The sequence below is a fragment of the Eumetopias jubatus genome, unplaced genomic scaffold (assembly GCF_037043125.1).
Source record: "Eumetopias jubatus isolate StellerSeaLion01/CBP00866 unplaced genomic scaffold, mEumJub1_p1.0 scaffold_9, whole genome shotgun sequence".
NCBI classification, from domain to species: Eukaryota; Metazoa; Chordata; class Mammalia; order Carnivora; family Otariidae; genus Eumetopias; species Eumetopias jubatus.
In genome coordinates, this window is record NW_028274815.1 from 53,254,112 (window position 1) to 53,271,725 (window position 17,614).

A 17,614-nucleotide genomic window follows, 5' to 3' on the forward strand; every position below is an offset into this window, starting at 1 on the left:
AGGTTTCTGGATAGGAAGCTCAGGAGAGTGCACTAGGTCCAGTGTTTCTGGATTGTGTCATTTGGGTAAGGACACTCACCAGAGATCTGTGAGCAAGTTGGAGAGTCTAGGCTGGATTCCAGTAGTAATAACTACTGTGTATAATGGTTTCTGACCAGTGGTTTGACATTAATTTGGAAGACACCTTCTAAGAAAAAAGCCCTACAGCTCACCATTAGTTTTATGTTATTTTACATTTAGCAAATAACTTGGTTAAAGAGAAGACACACTTATCAATTATCTACCTAATATAAAGTTGGAAGATATAACCACTACATTGGGTAATGGAATCAGTATCCAAAATGATCCTTATGAATTGGAGCAATAGACTGATTCTAATGAGATGAAATAACAAGGCAAGGTCATACACTTGAATTTTTATTTTAACAACTTTACAAGCATAGTTCTGGGAAGGCAGAGATTTAAAGCAGTGTAAAATGGAAAAAGACTTAAGTATTTTAGTGGTCAGTTAACTCAATACGAATGTGTAGTGTAATGCAGCTGCCCAAAAAAATGCCATTTTTAGCTACATTAAAAAAATTAATAGTAGGTGGGGCGCCTGGGTGGCTCAGTCGTTAAGCATCTGCCTTCGGCTCGGGTCATGATCCCAGGGTCCTGGGATGGAGCCCCGCATCAGTCTCCCTGCTCAGTGGGAGGCCTGCTTCTCCCTCTCCCACTCCCCCTGCTTGTGTTCCTGCTGTTGCGTGCGCTCTCTCTCTCTCTGTCAAATAAATAAATAAAATCTTAAAAAAAAATTAATAGTACGTGATGATGCTGGTGTATGCTGCATGAGTCAGACCATATCTGGAGTATTCCATTCATTTCCTGGGGCCATTCTTGTCAGAGGGATATCAACAAAGTGAAGCATTTAAGTGGTGATGCAACTAAAAAACATGTCTATGGAAGCAGGTATATTTAACCTAGAGAAGAAAAGATTTAGTCTAAATAATAATATTTCAATTGTTTAGAAAGTGGAAAAGAAGACTTGCTCTTTTTGCTCTGAAGAGGACAGAGTAGGAACACAAGAGGTGGAAGTTTCCAGTTGGATGTAAGGAAGGACTCATCAGCAGTACATACAGGATGTCTGCAGTTGGGTGAGGGTCCAAAGAAGTGACATTATTGTAAGAAAACTGCTTGTCGAAAGGCTCTAGCAGAGATTACAATTTGAGCTGCCTGGCTGCTCTAGATCAGTGCTACTCAAAGGACCTTGTTTTCTTTTTCTTTCCCCCCTTGATGTTTATTTTTCCCTAGCTCGTCATATTACTTTTCTTTGTAAATTGAGATAAAATTCACCCTTTTAAATATAATTCAGTAATTTTTAGTATATTCACAGGGTTATTTACCCATCACCATGTATCTAACTCCAGAACATTCTTTTTCATCATCTCCAAAGGAGACCCATCCCTGTTAGCAGTCATTCCTCATGACCCCCTTGCCACAGTCTTTGGCAACCATTAGTCCACTGGCATATATTCAGGACTTTTCATATAAATGGAATAATCTAATATGTGTCCTCTTATGACTTCTTTCACTTAGCATAATGTTTATGGTTTAACCATCCTGTAGCATGGATGAGTGCCTCATTTATCCATGTGATAGCATGTATGAGTACTTTTTTCCTTTTCATGGCTACATAATATTCTGTGTGTAGATATCACATTTTGTTTATTCTGATGGACATTTGGATTGTTTCCACTTTGGGGCATTATGAATAGTGCTGCTTGGGACATTTGTGTACAAGTTTTTGTGTGAACGTGATGTTTCATTTCCCTTGGGTATATACACAAGGATGAAATTGCTGGGTCAAGTGGTAACTCTTTTTTGAAAAAATGCCAAACTATTTTCCACAGGAGTTGCACTATTTTATATTCTTCTGGCAATGTATGAAGGTTCCAGTCTCCACATCCTTGGCAACATTTTTTATTGTTTCTCTTTTTTGATTATAGCCATCCTTGTGGTTTGGAATGATATCTCATTGTGGTTTTGATTTGCATTTTCCAAGTGATTAATGGCATTGAGCATCTTTTCATGTGCTTATCAGCCATTTGTAATGCTCTTTGGAGAAATGTCCATTCAGATCCTTTGCCAATTTTTACATCGTGTTGTCTTTTTTTTTTTTTAAGATTTTATTTATTTATTTGACAGAGAGACACAGTGAGAGAGGGAACACAAGCAGAAGGAGTGGGAGAGGGAGAAGCAGGCTTCCCGCTGAGCAAGGAGCCCGATGCAGGGCTCAATCCTAGGACCCTGGGATCATGACCTGAGCCGAAGGCGGACGCTTAACGACTGAGCCACCCAGGCGCCCCTCGTGTTGTCATTTTATTGTTGAGTTTTAAGGGTCTTTATGTAGCCTGGATACTGGATTCTTATCAGGTGTATGGTTTGCAAATATTTTTTTTTCCATTCTTTGCACTGTCTTTCATTTTCTTAATGGTGTCCTTTGAAGTGCAAAATTTTTTAATTTTGATGAAGTGCAGTTTATCTGTTTTTTTTTTTCTTTGATTGCTTGTGCTTAAGGTGTCATATCTAAGAACTATTACCTAATCCAACACCATGAAGATTTGTGTGCATATTTTCTTTGGGGGGTTTTTATATCTTTGGTCCATTTTGAATTTTTTGTGTATGGTATGAGGTAGGGATCTAAGTTTATTCTGTTGCGTGTAGATAATCTAGTTGTCCCAGCATCACTTTTTGAAAAGACTAATCTTTCCCTCATTGAATTGTTTTGGCACCCTTGTCAGAAATCAATTGGCTGTAAAACGTATGGGTGCTATTCAGAGGATGTTGTGCCAGAATGTAAATCAAGGAACTAGGAAAAGAAACAAGTCAGCTTAGTTAGTTAATTGATTTATGTCCTGGAGCAAGCTTCTTATCTCTTTCTGGGCTGGTAACAGTTTACTAACCAGCATGTATTTGTGGGCCACATTTTGAGTAGCGCGGCTCTAGATCTTTGCTACTTTAAATTCCACTGAGGAGCAGCATCCTGGGCCCTTTCCTAGAGCTACTGGATTAGAATCTGCTTTTAAACAGGATCCCCAGGTGATTCATATGCCTATTAAAATTTGAGCAGCACTATTCTAAATCAGATTTTAGATGACTTTAAAGATCTGTTCAGTAAGTACAGGATTAATTAATGAGTAAGACTCAGGAAAGGGAGAGTCAATGTGAGTATGGGGAGGAGAGTAGTATTTGAGACTGCTTACATTGCAGAAGCTCAGGTACCTTGGCCCTCATAGAACACCCGGGCCAGCCTAGATCTCACAGTGTTTCTTTTCATTACTCTACTGGACTTGATGTTTTACTGTGCCTGTGAATAACTCCTTGAAGAAAGTTATAAAGGAAAGTCAGAGTTATGGAGGGGAAAAGGAGCAAAGAAAAGTAAGGCAGAAGACTTTCACAAAGCATCCAGTAGAAGAAGTAAACAAATTTCAGGCCTTAGAACTGGATTCCTTCACCTTTAAGTTAAAAAGAAGCTTAAATTTCCACCACTGTGGAACCTTGGTGTGATCCCAGAAATAAGTGGCAATAGTGATGAGTCATAAAAGCAGAAAACATTGAGTATTTGAATGGAGGGTCAAAGCAGGTAAATTACCTCTTTGGAAACTTAATCTGTGTAAATGCAAGTGCTATCGGTACTGGAAATTGGCAGGTATCATGCTGACATTCCAAGGAAGGGTGACCTGAGCAAATATATAGGGAAATTAGTTATATACTATACTCATTTTTACTATTTGGAGGTGAGTGACATGTTATTAATATGCTCTTTAGAATGCTATCTTCTTTGTTTTCCTGAACTTATGTAATAAAGGTTTTTATAGATGTACTTAGGGATCAAGTCCTCCCTTAAGGCCTCAAGATTCTTAACTAGGAATCCTCCTGCTGTAGGAATTTTGAAGATAGGGATAGAAGACTGTTTTGTGCTACAAGCATCATTAATTAGGACCCCAGATAAACTTGAGATTTGTGATAACCTGTAAGATCTGGGTTGAAGGCATGATTTTCAAATGGCAGCTTTTGCATGTATTTATGAAGAAAGTTTTTTAGCACTACAAACAGTTAAATATATTATTAATATAAATAAGGCAACTACAAATCATTTAAAATATCTACTTAATAAAGCAGGTCTTCTAAGAGCATGTTTATGTCAGCACTCTAATCTAAAAATAAAGTTTGTTAATGTTAATTGTAATGTTAATTTAAAAATAAAGTTTAAAATGACAGTACACACTCCTTAGACTTATCACTGTTTAAATCATGTACTATAAACCAATCTGATCTATAATTTAACTGAACATTTCTCACTCCCCTGAAAATCAGGTTTTGGCTTATACTCATCATATAGATTTTTATCTCAGTGTACCCCAAATAATAGTTGTAGCCAAGGGCATCAAGGCATCCTCTTTATATCCTGACTTTTCCTGAGTAACTGAGCTCCAATACCGTGTGGGTTCTATTCCATACCTCTATGTCCATATCTGTTCTCCAAGCCTGGGACTGTGCTTTTAATGAAAGCCAGGGAATGCTTGGGCCTCCTCTGGCCCTATTGCTGCTGTGAACTGGGCAGTGCACCCTCAGTATGAGTCAGTCTCACTTTGCAGTAAGTTCTTCTCTTGACCTTTTCTGCATTTCACAACCATTCAAATCGATCTTCTCCATCAGTTGCAGACTAGTGAGGTGTTACTCTAAAATCTGAGATGTTGCTGCATCGTGAGGTCATTAAGTAAGTGCCGTGGTCTCCCTCCAAAGAGGAGATCTTTTCTGCTTGGACGTCTCTCAGGAACTCTGCAGAAGACAAAATGAACAGGAATTTGGACTTGAACTGATCAGCAAACAGCTTGGCAACTGTTGTAGGATGCCATCTGCAGATGTTAATTATCCAGTTTGGGTCCTCTAATAGCTCTTGACCTCCTCTTGGCTCTGTCAAATGCTTTTTTTCCCATCCTGATTCTTTATTATTCCGTTTGGGGTGAGACAAATCAGAGGTAGCGTTGCTGATTCTTTTTTAAACCGTTAAATGTAGACAGATTACTAATGTGGAAACATTAGTCTTTCATTCCTCCTGTGAACATTTGGAAGAACATGATCTTCTGCTCTATTTTGGCTTCAAGAACTCCTCTCCAGTTCTTCCTCCTTCCTCGACTGTGTAAATGAAATCAAGTTTTTGAAGAGTTGGTGATGAGAGTAAAAAGCAGGGGGAAGAACGGGCCTCTGCGACATGAACCCTGAAATCACATTCTGTTGTGCAGAACTCGGGAGACTGCTTTTTCTGCCTCATCATCTCCTTTGTTTGTTATCCAAAGTAGTTGCTCTAAGCCTTTTATTTCTCTCATCAAGCTTCTTTCTCCTTCCCTTATACTGCAAACATGGTCTTGCTCTCTACCAGAAACAGAACAATAGAACTGAACTCACTGAAGTTCCTTTTTCTCCAGCTGTAAACCAAAATGCATATCCATCCTCATTTCCTTCCTGCTCCTCTTTCTAAGACCAGTCCCCGCCTTCTCTTCCTGCAGGACTAGGTTCCATCAGTTAACCTTTGTCCTCTCCTGCATGCTGAAGGTTTCTGCTCCTGGCTCCTTCCACTCTCCCATGCTCAGGCCTCTCTCATCCTGAGAATTAATTCCTTCTGGCAGTGCTGTTCCTCTCTGGAGCACAAAATGTTCCAGAAGACTCATCTGTAGTCGCCAGCTCTATGTGCTCAACTCTTTGCAAGTCCATTTCTCCCCTCCCACCGCCCCCCCATCCCATCCCTTCTCTGAAACTGTTCTTGCATAGGGCTCCATTGACTTCCCACTGTCAGTTCCAGCGGGCACGTTTCTATTTTTGTCTATCTTTCTTTTTCTTTTTTTTAAAATTTATTTTATTTATTTATTTGACAGAGAGAGACAGTGAGAGAGGGAACACAAGCAGGCGGAGTGGGAGAGGGAGAAGCAGGCTCCCCGCTGAGCAGGGAGCCCGATGCGGGGCTCGATCCCAGGACCCTGGGACCATGACCTGAGCCAAAGGCAGACTCCTAACGACTGAGCCACCCAGGCGCCCCTGTCTATCTTTCTGAAGCAATAATCATTCTTACTCCCTCCCTCAGAGGAAAGTTCTAATGAATTTTAACTTCGATGCTCAGGGTTCAGGTGTATTCTTTTGATACTCTGAGATTTCTTCTTGTTTTGGTATAGAATTTCAGATTAAAAGAGACTATATATGTCACTCTAAGCAGCCAAATCTCTAGTTTGTGTAGAGGTAGTTACTGTTTTTATGGCCTGAACTGTCATGTTTGTCTAGTGACTCAGACCACTTATGTTTCCACTCCCCTCCCCTTTTTTTAAACAAAAGTAAAACAATTTATTAAAACTAGTTTTTTTTTTTAATCTTGTATTTGTGCAAAAATCCTTTTACCCAGCTTGCTCACTTTTTCTTTCCCCAACTTACTTCTTGATGACATTGGATTTTAAACATCATCATTACAAAGATTTGCCTCTATGGATGTTGAAATAACTATACCAAGGTGTGAGGCAACTTCTAGTGCCTAAATGGGTCCTGACACATAGGAAGTGCTCAATAAACATTTGTTGACTAAGTGAATTCCATAAGCAGCCCCGAGAGAGCATATGCAGTTCCAGCCAGAGAGCTGGAAACATGACCCGTCTTATATTCCATTTGGTTGGTTTGAAAGGCTTAATTATGAGCAAAATGTTTAGGTCTGGATGCCACTGTAGTCCATTCAAAACTTTGTAAAGCAGTTGTTCTTTTCACATATTTCCTAAAGGGAGTAAAACAGTACAAACAATTTAAAAAGTCTTGTTGAATTCACTTGTGTATCTACAACCAGGGAAAAAACCCCACCAGTTTCATTTTTCTGAATTAAAAATTCACACATTTAAATAATTCATACTGTCTGGCTCACACTCTCTGCAGTACTTCTGGAGATGGGCGCCTTTGCTCCTGGCTTACGTGGAGCACTGATGGAGCGAACAAGCAGGCACCCTATGTGCATCAGGTTCCAGAATCTTGTTCAGGAGAGTGCTGTGGTTTAGTAGGATTGTAGAACCGTTTACTGAAGATCTGGCCATGAATCTCAGAGACCACTGGAAACCTGCTCTTGACCCTCCTCTTTAGTCTTACCTCTCATTGCGGTGAAGGTCATCTGCATTTAAATTATCTGTGCTAATGGAACCAACGGGCTTATTCTGTCTCTATTGGTATCTGTATCTCATACTATATTTCTCAACTCTTCTTTATAGAGAGACCTATCGGGGCACAAGAACATTGTTGGTTACATTGACTCCAGTATCAACAGTGTGAGCAGTGGTGATGTATGGGAAGTGCTCATTCTGATGGACTTCTGTAGGGGTAAGTATATGACCCACACCTTGAGCTCCTGTTGCTCTGGCACTTTGATTGTCTAGGGCACAGGGCTCATTTCAGTTAATGTGCATTGTGCCCTAATGTATGTTGTTCTGTTTTTAAAGATGTGCAAAGAAAGATACAGAGCCTGCTGTCACCTCTTGGTTATTCTTACTATGGCAAACAATTTGAAGTGGTAGATAACACAAAACTCTCCTTTTGTTAGCTTTAGGAAGGTTTGGTGCTTGTATGAGTGAGAATGGATGAGGGTGAGAATGAATGTGTTATTTGTGATGCTTTAAAACAAGCGATGAAGGTACATAATAAAGACCCAACTCCAGATGGACCAAAGAAACCATTCGGCCTCCCCACTCCCTCCCTCATGTGTTCTCTTCTCCACCCACACCTCCATCCTTGTGTTATAGGGGAAAATAATCCTTTTCGTCTAATGGAAATGACCTTTCCTCTCCTTGCTTGCGAGCTGTAATTTCCAGTAAGGCTATATTCAAACGATGCTGCTGTGAACAGTGGAGTTAAGTAGTTGAAAGCTTGGAGTTTCAAGCAACATTTATCTTGGGAAATATAGACTGTAGCATGACTTGATTCAGAGCTGACTGCATTTCACACAACCAGTTTGGAGGTTTGACTTTTTTGGCCTAAGCAACTGCCACTTATAAGCTTGGGTCACTGCCTCACTGTTTGGTGCCCTGTTTTATAATCACCCTTACTTCCACTGACATTTTCCTTGCCTTTAAAGATACTGTCCGTAAATTAAATATGTTGTTAATCCCCAAAATGTGATGTTAACCAGTAATTTCAGCCTATTCTGTAACAACTCTTAAGCTGATTTTATAAGATACTACCAAATTTGAACTTGACAGTTTGTTTCCTCCTGTCCATTCCTTTTTGCATGGTAAAATGTTTCGAGACAAGGTAGTGGGAGCATCCAGGGATCTGGATAATTTTGTAAGTAAGGTCATCAGTCTTTTGGTCCTGGAGGTGAAATACTGGTGTAGCATTTCTACATCCTCGGCAGCAAGTAGTGAGTGAAGCCAGAGAGACCGAGCCATTCCTAAAGTACAGACTATAAGGCTGTCTTCTTTCTGCTCCTGGGGTCTGTTGTGCAGTCTGATTCCTACTAAAAGATGTGGCAGGTTGAACCTGTGGCCTTGTCTCATACAAACGGGGACAGTGTAACCAAGCGGCTATAGCAGGACCAGATTGTCAGTTCTACTGATCTTGAAGATGTCACAAAGGCAGCCCACATCTGGAGTGCTTCATAAAATAAACTGGTTTTGATGCATTAGAGGAGGACCTGGATTGTAAGAAGATGAATCTGGGTCTGAGAATTAGGACACTTGGGTTGCAGTCATGACTCAGCCAGTGACCTCTGTCCAGGTTGCTCCTCTGTGGACTTGGGTAAGTGGTGAGTCTGAATGTTGCTAACCTCTAGCTTGTTCTGTGCCCCCTTGCAGGAGGCCAGGTGGTCAACCTGATGAACCAGCGCCTGCAAACAGGTTTTACGGAGAATGAAGTGCTTCAGATATTTTGTGATACCTGCGAAGCTGTTGCCCGCCTGCATCAGTGCAAAACTCCTATTATCCACCGTGACCTGAAGGTAAAGGTTTCATTAAGTGCATTCCTACAGAGGATTTCCTATCTGCCCTGGGAACGGGGGAGAAACTTAGGGGATGTAAGAGAACAGGCATGGTGACCTGACATTTCTTACATTCTGCTTGGCGAGAGAAGACACAAAGAAAAAAAAAGAAAGTATGGTACTGGTATTGCTTTTACTACTTAAGTAGCCTTTAGAAATTCTTTATAATCATCAAATGCCGGAATACATGTTGTTTTTGCTTTTTCCTGATGTAGTCCCAAATTTACTTTGTCAGGGGTATGGAAAATGATACGCTAATTTAAATGCTTTGCAAACAGCAATGCTTGGTTTTTAACGTCTGCTTCATATTTTGCAAAATCCAGTAAGTGATTATTTTAAACATTTGTTCTGTTAGTCACTATCTTCTTGTACTGGGCCTTTCCTATTATATAGTCACTTGACAGTGTTTGTTGAATGGACTTGGCACCTGGTTAGGGTTCACCAACATGTATGGCACACCAACTATATGCCACATACCCTACTAGACATTTTACACACACTGTCTCTTGGAGGAAGATGTTCTTTACATTTATAGTTAGGGAAACTCAGGAGTAGAAAGGTTACATGACTTGACTAAGGTCATATAACCAGGAAGGAGCAGGACCCGAATGTGAATCCTGCTCTTCTGATTCTAAATTACAGTTTCTTTAAATACCTGTGTTTTGAGAAACCTGCTTCGAGGCTAGTAACTTGGATCCGCATCCCCTGGTGTGCTGATTAAATGCAGGCTACCGGATTCCACATTGAATCTGTCGAGCCGTAACTTTTGTGGCAGTGTCAGGGAAGCCCAGGAATCCATAGCTTAATCATCACCCCACGTGGGTTTTGTATATTCTAAAGTTTGAGGATCCTAGCAGCCTACTAGCATTTCTGTGTCGAGGTTTTTGTTTGTTTGTTTTAGCTTTTTAAAAAATGGAGATATAATTCATAACCATAAAATTCACCCTCTTAAAGTATACAGTTCAGTGGCTTTCACCAAATTTACAAGGCTTTCCAACCATCTCCACTGTCTAATTCCAAAGCATTTCATCTCCCCAAAGGAAACCCTGTATCCATCAGCAATCACTCTTCATTCCCACCTCGCCCCAGCCCCAGGCAACCACTAATCTGCTTTTTGTTGCCTGGCCTGTGCATTTCATATAAATGGCTCATAGAATAAGTGGCCTCTTGTGTCTGACTTCTTTCACCTAACAATGGTGTCAGGGTTCATCTGTGTTGCGGTATGTAGCAGTACCTCATTCCTTTTCATGGCATGATAGTCCTAGTGTGGAGAGACCACATTTTGTTCATCTAGTCATCAGTTGATGGACATTTGAATTGTTTCTGCTTCAGAGAGTATGAAAAGACTACTGTGACCATCCGTGTACTAGTTTGAAGTGGGTATATGTTTTCAGTTCTCTTGTGTGTACATCTAGGGGTGGAATTGTTGGGTCATGTGGTAACTACAGTTAACTTTTGGAGGAACAGCCAAACTATTTTCCAGAGTGGCTATACTATACTACATCCCACCAACAATATATGAGGGTTCCCATTTCTCCACATCCTCACCAACCCTTCTTGTGCCTTTTCATTTTAGCCATCCCAGTCGGTGTAAAGTGGTACATGCATATTGGCATTTCTGTACTAAAGCCGTTAGCTGACGGGAAGATAGTACATACCTTCAAAAGCCTTAAATAGCTTCTCCAGTGTCCCTCTGTAGTCAGCCCTTTCTCTGAGTAGAAAAGGGAGAATACATTTTGGTAATTATTATGAGTCTAGCATAGTACAAGTACATAATTCTGTGGAGGTGGCACAGGTATAATATGGTTCCTACTCCCAAGATGTTTAAGTGTTGGTGAGAGGATATACATGAAATGTTCAGACTTGCAACAGTGACAGGTAAAGTATGAAAGTTCTAGAACAAAGTGCTCAATAGCAGAGAATCGAGCTGCTTAGTGTATGGTCAGGTAGTGGGACCAGGTAATGGAGGTTGGAATCTTCCCGAGTAGTGGGACATCACAGGCTGGTGGGATATGTATGGGTGGTCACAGACAGGATGAAGCCATTTTAGATAGAGAGCAGAGCCTGAGGCCTTCCTAGAGAAGGGGACAAGAAGGCTTCAGAGCGTGCTTACATGACTGAGGGGGCATGGAGGTAAGGGCCCGGGGAGGAGGCAGAGGTGACCACTGAGCATCCTGGTAGAGAGTGCTATTCCCCTGTTCTTAAACAAAATCTTCCTTTATTTTAACTGGATTAAATGAGGCCTCGGTGATGAGTCATTGCATACCTGTCGATGATGCCTACCTAATTTACATATTGCCAGCATATCAGTGCCCTGTGGTGCTCCCAGCGCTGCTGTGAGGAGCCTGAAGTCCGGAGCTCCAGGTCTAGCCCGGGGACAGGGAGGGGGACAGAGCTTGGGCTCGGGCAGTGGGAGCCCCAGATGCTTTCTTCACTGTACCAAACAGTCCCCGAGATATTTTAGCAGAGGAACATGGCCAGAGTGGAATCGGAGGAGAGGCCACAGCAGGAGTGAGGAGAGGCTGCCGTGTTCTGTTCCCCAGCTTACGTCCGAGCCCTGTACCCCTCCACCTTCCTCGCTGCTCCAGAGAGTCAGCACAGTGCTGGCAACACAGTATTGGACTCTGTAGTTGTGTCTTTTTTTTTTTTTTTTAAAGATTTTATTTATTTATTTGACAGAGAGAGACACAGTGAGAGAGGAAACACAAGTGGGGGGAGTGGGAGAGGGAGAAGCAGGCTTCCCGCTGAGCAGGGAGCCAGATGCGGGGCTCGATCCCAGGACCCTGGGACCATGACCTGAGCTGAAGGCTGACGCTTAACGACTGAGCCACCCAGGCGCCCCTGTAGTTGTGTCTTAATCCGTAGCGGAGACCATCAGGCGAGCAGCCGGCTTGCCGGTAGTGGTTCAGGAGACTGTTGCCATTTCTCCTCTACCTTGGAAATAGTTGAATGTAAGTAAGGGGCCCCTGGGAGGAGGCCTCGATTGTAATTGTTCCAGAAGAGTCCTGCCGCTGTCGATTTTAGTCAACTCCTGGTTGTTTTGATGGAAGCTTTCCCAAACTCCACATATCCTCCACTCTGTGCCATCTAGCTGCTTTCGTTAGCAAGTGAGGTTTTGTTGATTTCTGCTCATATGTGTGTGGCGGGCAGTTCCCTTTGCCTGCCACACTGCCAGCCTCCTGAGGCCTGACTGCAAAGTCCCCGTGTGCCTCCCTGTTTACCATCCCGTAGTCTCAGACACTCTGAGCTCCGTGTCCAGCCACTACAGTGCCAGCAGTGGCCAGGGCCACGAAGTTCTTTATTCCCCTGTTGGCCAGAGTGCTGGTGGCTGGTCTTTAGGTGCTTCTCTGAACAGGACTTAATCTGGTGAGGTGGCACCACCGTGAATAAAAGTCGGTAGGACATGAAAAATAGCGCAGGCCAGGCCAGCTGTGGATCCCCTTGTGGAGCCAGTGCCGCCCTGCGTGGAGGTCCATTGTTCACATGCAGAACTGAGGGAAGCCCCCTCTTGCCCTGCCCACCACATGTGCCGTCTTTCAAATTCTGTGTAGGAAATAAGTTGAAAGCAGTCCCTGTCCTTAAACAGCTTATGTTCTGAAAATAACCAGGACAGAAGTTCTGTTCTTCATTGGAGGTCTTTCCTCTAATACATTATTTTAACATTTTCATCACTTCCCTGTTTTGTTTTGTTTTCATTTTTATCTCTCTGAGGAAAGAAAGAGATCATTGCAGATCATGGGGTTATAGGGCTGGAAAGGTCACCTGAGCCAGCCCTCTCCTTTTACCAGTGAGGAGACCTCTGCGCAGAAAGGCTGTGACCTGCACGGCTAATTCTGTGATCAAACCAGAGCAAAGGCCACGGGTTTTTATTCCCATTTTGGTTTTTGTTTGGTTGGTTTTGCTCTCTTATACCGTGCTGTTTGTTCAGGTACTTAAGAAAGGGGAAGAAAGGGTTAAGATTTAATAAGTGCATTCAGATTGAAAAAGTCACGAATGTCTCCTCTTTTGTCAGAAAAGAGATTTTGATTTCACGAAGTACAAAGAAGATTCTTGTCCCGTTTTTAGAATTGTAAGTTTGAAAACCTTCGTTTATCTTATCCTCAGAATTTCTAGTGGTAATAAGTTCTGTGACTGAAATGCCCGAATGCCATCTCTGGAATAATGTCAAGATGAAGGGTCAGTAGGAGGTGGCTTTCCAGACCTTTTAGCTAAAGCTGTGAGCAGAGTTTGGGAGTGACGACTTTAATAACCCTCTTAAGCCAGTAGGCTGGGAAGTAAGGTTAGCAGCATTAAACTCTCAGAGAGCTGGAAGACTGTAGGATTGTAAGCAGGGGTCACATCCTAAGGGACTTTGCCAAAAACAAAGTCACTCTGCAAATTCTCTGGAGCTTCCAGAAGATGACGTATGAAGGTCCAGTTGGTTCTCTACCTTCCTAGTCTCACTTAATCCCTCTGGGCCCTACTCTACCCTGGTGTTAGTCACCTTCCCTCTGGACGATTGCAGCTGCTCTCGCTTTCCTCCTTCTCCTCTGTCACTGGCTAACCTTCCTCAAACACCTCTTTTCATCTGCTGCTGAGTGGCTCCCAAGGGGGCCTTCCCCAGTCTGCCATCTGTCAGCTGCTCTGGTCCTCTTTCCTGCTCCCTTCGTGGTCACCCATCTGAGCTGCCCACATTCTGTAGTAACTGCGTAATGCCCATCAGTGCCGTGGGGAGGGGGTAGCCTCAGCGGTCAGGCAGCCCAAGCCCACATCCTGCCCTACCAGCCTTGTGACCTCAGGCACATTAGGTAACTGGACTCTTTTCTCCTCTGTTAAGTGGGGGCAATAAGGCTTTGTAAAAATTTCATGAACTACTATAGGTAAAAGTGCAGGGGGCAGCATCTGGCTCATAGTGAGTGCTGTTAGTTGCTGATACCATTTTTTTTTAAAGGATTCATTTTGTTTTTTGTTTTTTGTTTGTTTGTTTTCGTTTTATTTGAGAGACAGAGAGCTTGAGCAGAGAGAGGGGTAGAGGGAGAGGGAGAAGCCGACTGCCCGCTGAGCAGGGAGCCCGATGCGGGGCTCAGTCCCAGGACCCTGAGATCATGACCTGAGCCGAAGGCAGATGCCCAACCGACTGAGCTACCCAATCTGGTCTCCCCATTCATAAGGGCACTAGTCCAGAGAATGTCCAGCCCCTGTGTCTTCAGTGTCCTTTGCAGCACCAGTGCCCAGCACAGTGCTGTCCCAGCCATTGTGGCCTATCTCTCTGTCTCAGATGCCTCAAGCCTGCTGCCATCTCAGTGCCCTCGGGCTGCCTGTGCTCTGAGAGCCACCTCCTCCCCCAGGGGGTCCACACCTGCTCCCTCCATTCGGGTCTCTGCTCACCTCATTACAGTGACCTTTCCAACTGTGCTATTTGCAATAGCGTCCCTCTTCACTTCACATGTGTTTAACTTGGTGGTTTTTTTCCCATAACATTTATCACCACCTGGCAATTACATCTACTTTCTTATTCTCTTCCACTGGACTCAGCTCCATGAGCAGATGAACCTTGATTTGTTCACAGCCTTATCCCCAGAACCTCTTTGGCATATAGTAGGAGTTTGAATGTGCGTGTTTCTCTATTAAATGAATGGTTATAACTTCTTAGGTTTATATAGGGAGATTTATAATTTGTTTTCACATACATTCTCTTACTTGCTTCATAACAGCAGTGATAGAAATATTATTAGCTTTACTTTTCAGATGAGAAACAAGCCCGAAGAGCTTTAAAGGTTTGTCCGAGGTCAGACGTGTGAATAGTCACCGAGGTCCTGTGACTGCCGAGTCCAGTGTGGTTGTCGCATGCCAGGCCCCGTGTCAAGTGTGTTGTTGATGGTGGTGGCGGTGGTGACAAAGGGCAGCGGCCAGCTTGATCTTGGAGGTTTGCACAGGTGTCCCAAGTCACCGGGTCAGACTGAGAAGGCGCAGAGGGTGCGGCAGCTGCTGGGGTGGCCCCTGCCAAGCGAGTTCACCTTCACAACCTCGTGACTCTCCCTGCAAACTTGCAGAGCTGCCCGAGCAGGGCTTCTGGTTCTTACCTGCATTAGCATTTCCTTGATATTGATAAGGCTTTCCCCTACATTGATAGTTCTGGCTTTGTGTCCACTTTTGTACACACCCTTTATTTTTAACTTTTTTTTTTTCCTGCAAATACAGTTTTGTCCAATGTTATCTTTATGGGAAGGAGGCAAGCTGAGATGGGGACCAGGCTGATAGTGTATCAACTGAGTATCTGCTGAGTTCTGCCACTCTGGAACTGACCAGAAATACAAGCCTAGTTTTTAAGGTGGGGGGATAAAAACAAAACAGAAACCCTTATGTGCCTCATCATGATTCAGTCTTTGTCTACTTGGTTTGCCTCCTCCCCCCAGCCCAGTGATTTTGGTCCCTGGAACTACCTTGTCTGTGTTTTGAAGTGAATTAACTTTTCAGTTTTTTAGATTATACATTCTGGCGTGGGAGGTATAGACATTAATTGGGGAAGGGGCTGTGCACGTACAGCAGGCGACACATGGTTTCACATGAGGCCGGAGAGGACGATTGCTGCTAACTGACACTGGATAAGGGATCGAGGGGTACGTGGTGTGTGAAATACCGGACTGGCTATTGCAGGACACGCACGGGAGTAGTATAATTATAGACCAGTGGCTGACGGACTTTTCTGCAAAGGACCAGACAGTAAATATTTTAGGCGTGTCAGCCATATAGTCCCTGTCACAACGGCTTGGCTCTGCCATCGGAGCTCAAAAGCAGGAGCCGGTAGACTAGAGGGTAAGTGACAAAAGGGCATGGCTTGCTTTTGTCTGAAGGTCTTACTTGGCCAGCCCCTCATGGATGGTAAGTTCTACAGATTTTATAAGGTGGCCGTGGAAGAGTTTACTGAGGATTTATGACTTGAGCAAGGCCTCGTAGAATGGCTGAGATTTGACAAGTGGAGCAATTGAATAAAAGGACGAAGCAGGCGATGCAGGGAGTGCTTAAGAGACACTGAGCAAAGGAGCCTGGCTAGTAATTAGACACCTGGTTCCGCATCGACTAGATTCCTACTCTGGGGCATTTCTGAGCATAAAGGACTAAGGCAGCCCTGCCCTTAAGCTTGTATCCAGTACACTGGGCATACTCTTCATACCACGGTTAGAGGATATTATGGCAGGGGACCTTGAGTAATGCTCTGCTTCTAACTTGCTCCTGCCCTGGCAGAAAGGTAATTAATTACCTGTCTGTCTCTAGAGTTAAATTGCCTAGGTTTACTTCTCAGCTTCATCACTGTGAGCCTCACCCTCTGCATCTGTAAAACAGGGATATTATTATATTATTATGAGGATAATCCATGTAAAGTGCTGAGTACAGTAATACTCATAATAGTAAAAGCTCAGTAAATGGTAGTTGATCTGTCTATAACCTCTAAATTAGATTGGAAATATTAGTATTGCTTTGTTGGAATTATTTTAGATTCCTCAAGTGAGTATATGTTCAGGATAGCTTGACTGTGTCACTTTGTGTAAATAGGTTAAAGTGATGAGGTTTATAGAAAGCTGTAGATAGTAGAAATATTTGCTTGCCTCAGCCTTGTCTCCAGGGAATAAGAGCACATCCACTCGAGTTGATAGCCATAGTTCACCCTGCCTGTGTGGTTAAAAATCCCACAGTCAAAATTCTAGATTAAAGTGATTATAGGTTAATAGTGCCCCAGGTGCAAAAGCGTATCCTCTCTGGACGAAAAATAGATTTTAAACTCAGGCCTCAAAGGCTTCCCACAGATGAATTCCAAGGAACATGAGTTAACAGCAACAATAGCAAAACCCCTGATAAGAACACCACGCGTGAGACTCAGTAGGAGTAAGAAACAATAAACGAAAAAATCGGTTTGCAGCAAAGGCTTTAGGTATTAGATTTAGCTGATACAGACTATACAATAAACATTTTTGTAATATATAATATAATTTTCAGAAGAACTAAAGCAAGTGTAGAAACAAGTATAGGAAAAACAAGGGACTTTCACAATTGACCAGATTTTTTTTTTTTTTTAAGGGCCTGGGCATTTGGTGGCTCCTATCTTGCTTCTGACAGATGGACACACACACAAACACAGTGTTAAGTGTGTTTCTGTTTTTTAACTTACTCCATTCAACCCACATTTTCTGCAGCAAGCACTGTATTAGGCCCTGGTAGAGAATACTACAGATAGGATTAAGAGATGGTGCTTGTCTTGAAGGAGCTTGTAGTCTACTCTTGCCTTTGTTTTCCAAAGATGATCAGTCTTTGGAAGGCTGACGACAAAAGACAATGGAGACTACAGGCTTACTGGCCTAACAAGATTTTCTGGCTGCCATTTTACTGCCCACGTGTAGCCAGGTCTGTCCTCCAACACACCGGTCAGCTCAGTTCACCTATACCAACAATTACTCACTACATCTTGAGTACAGAAGTGCCCACTGTTTTGGAGTTATTCTTGCATTGGCGTAGTCCTTTGATACCAGAGATTTCTGTAGGTTCTGGTATTTGTAAGCTCTCTTCTACCTGTAACTGCTAACTCACTGTCCAAAGAGTTCATCT

At 42.9% G+C, this 17,614-nt stretch overlaps 1 protein-coding gene across 4 annotated transcripts in view; it reads left to right on the plus strand.

Annotated features, from left to right (window-relative positions):
* The window catches only part of AAK1 (AP2 associated kinase 1), a 170,924-nt gene that overhangs the window by 88,701 nt on the left and 64,609 nt on the right, over positions 1 to 17,614 (plus strand). For all 4 annotated transcript variants that reach the window (XM_088026498.1, XM_088026495.1, XM_088026496.1 and 1 more), the window contains exons 4-5: positions 7,275 to 7,383; positions 8,853 to 8,995. In XM_088026498.1, coding sequence (XP_087882624.1) covers positions 7,275 to 7,383; positions 8,853 to 8,995 — 252 coding nt within the window. The remainder of the gene's footprint in view (positions 1 to 7,274; positions 7,384 to 8,852; positions 8,996 to 17,614) is intronic.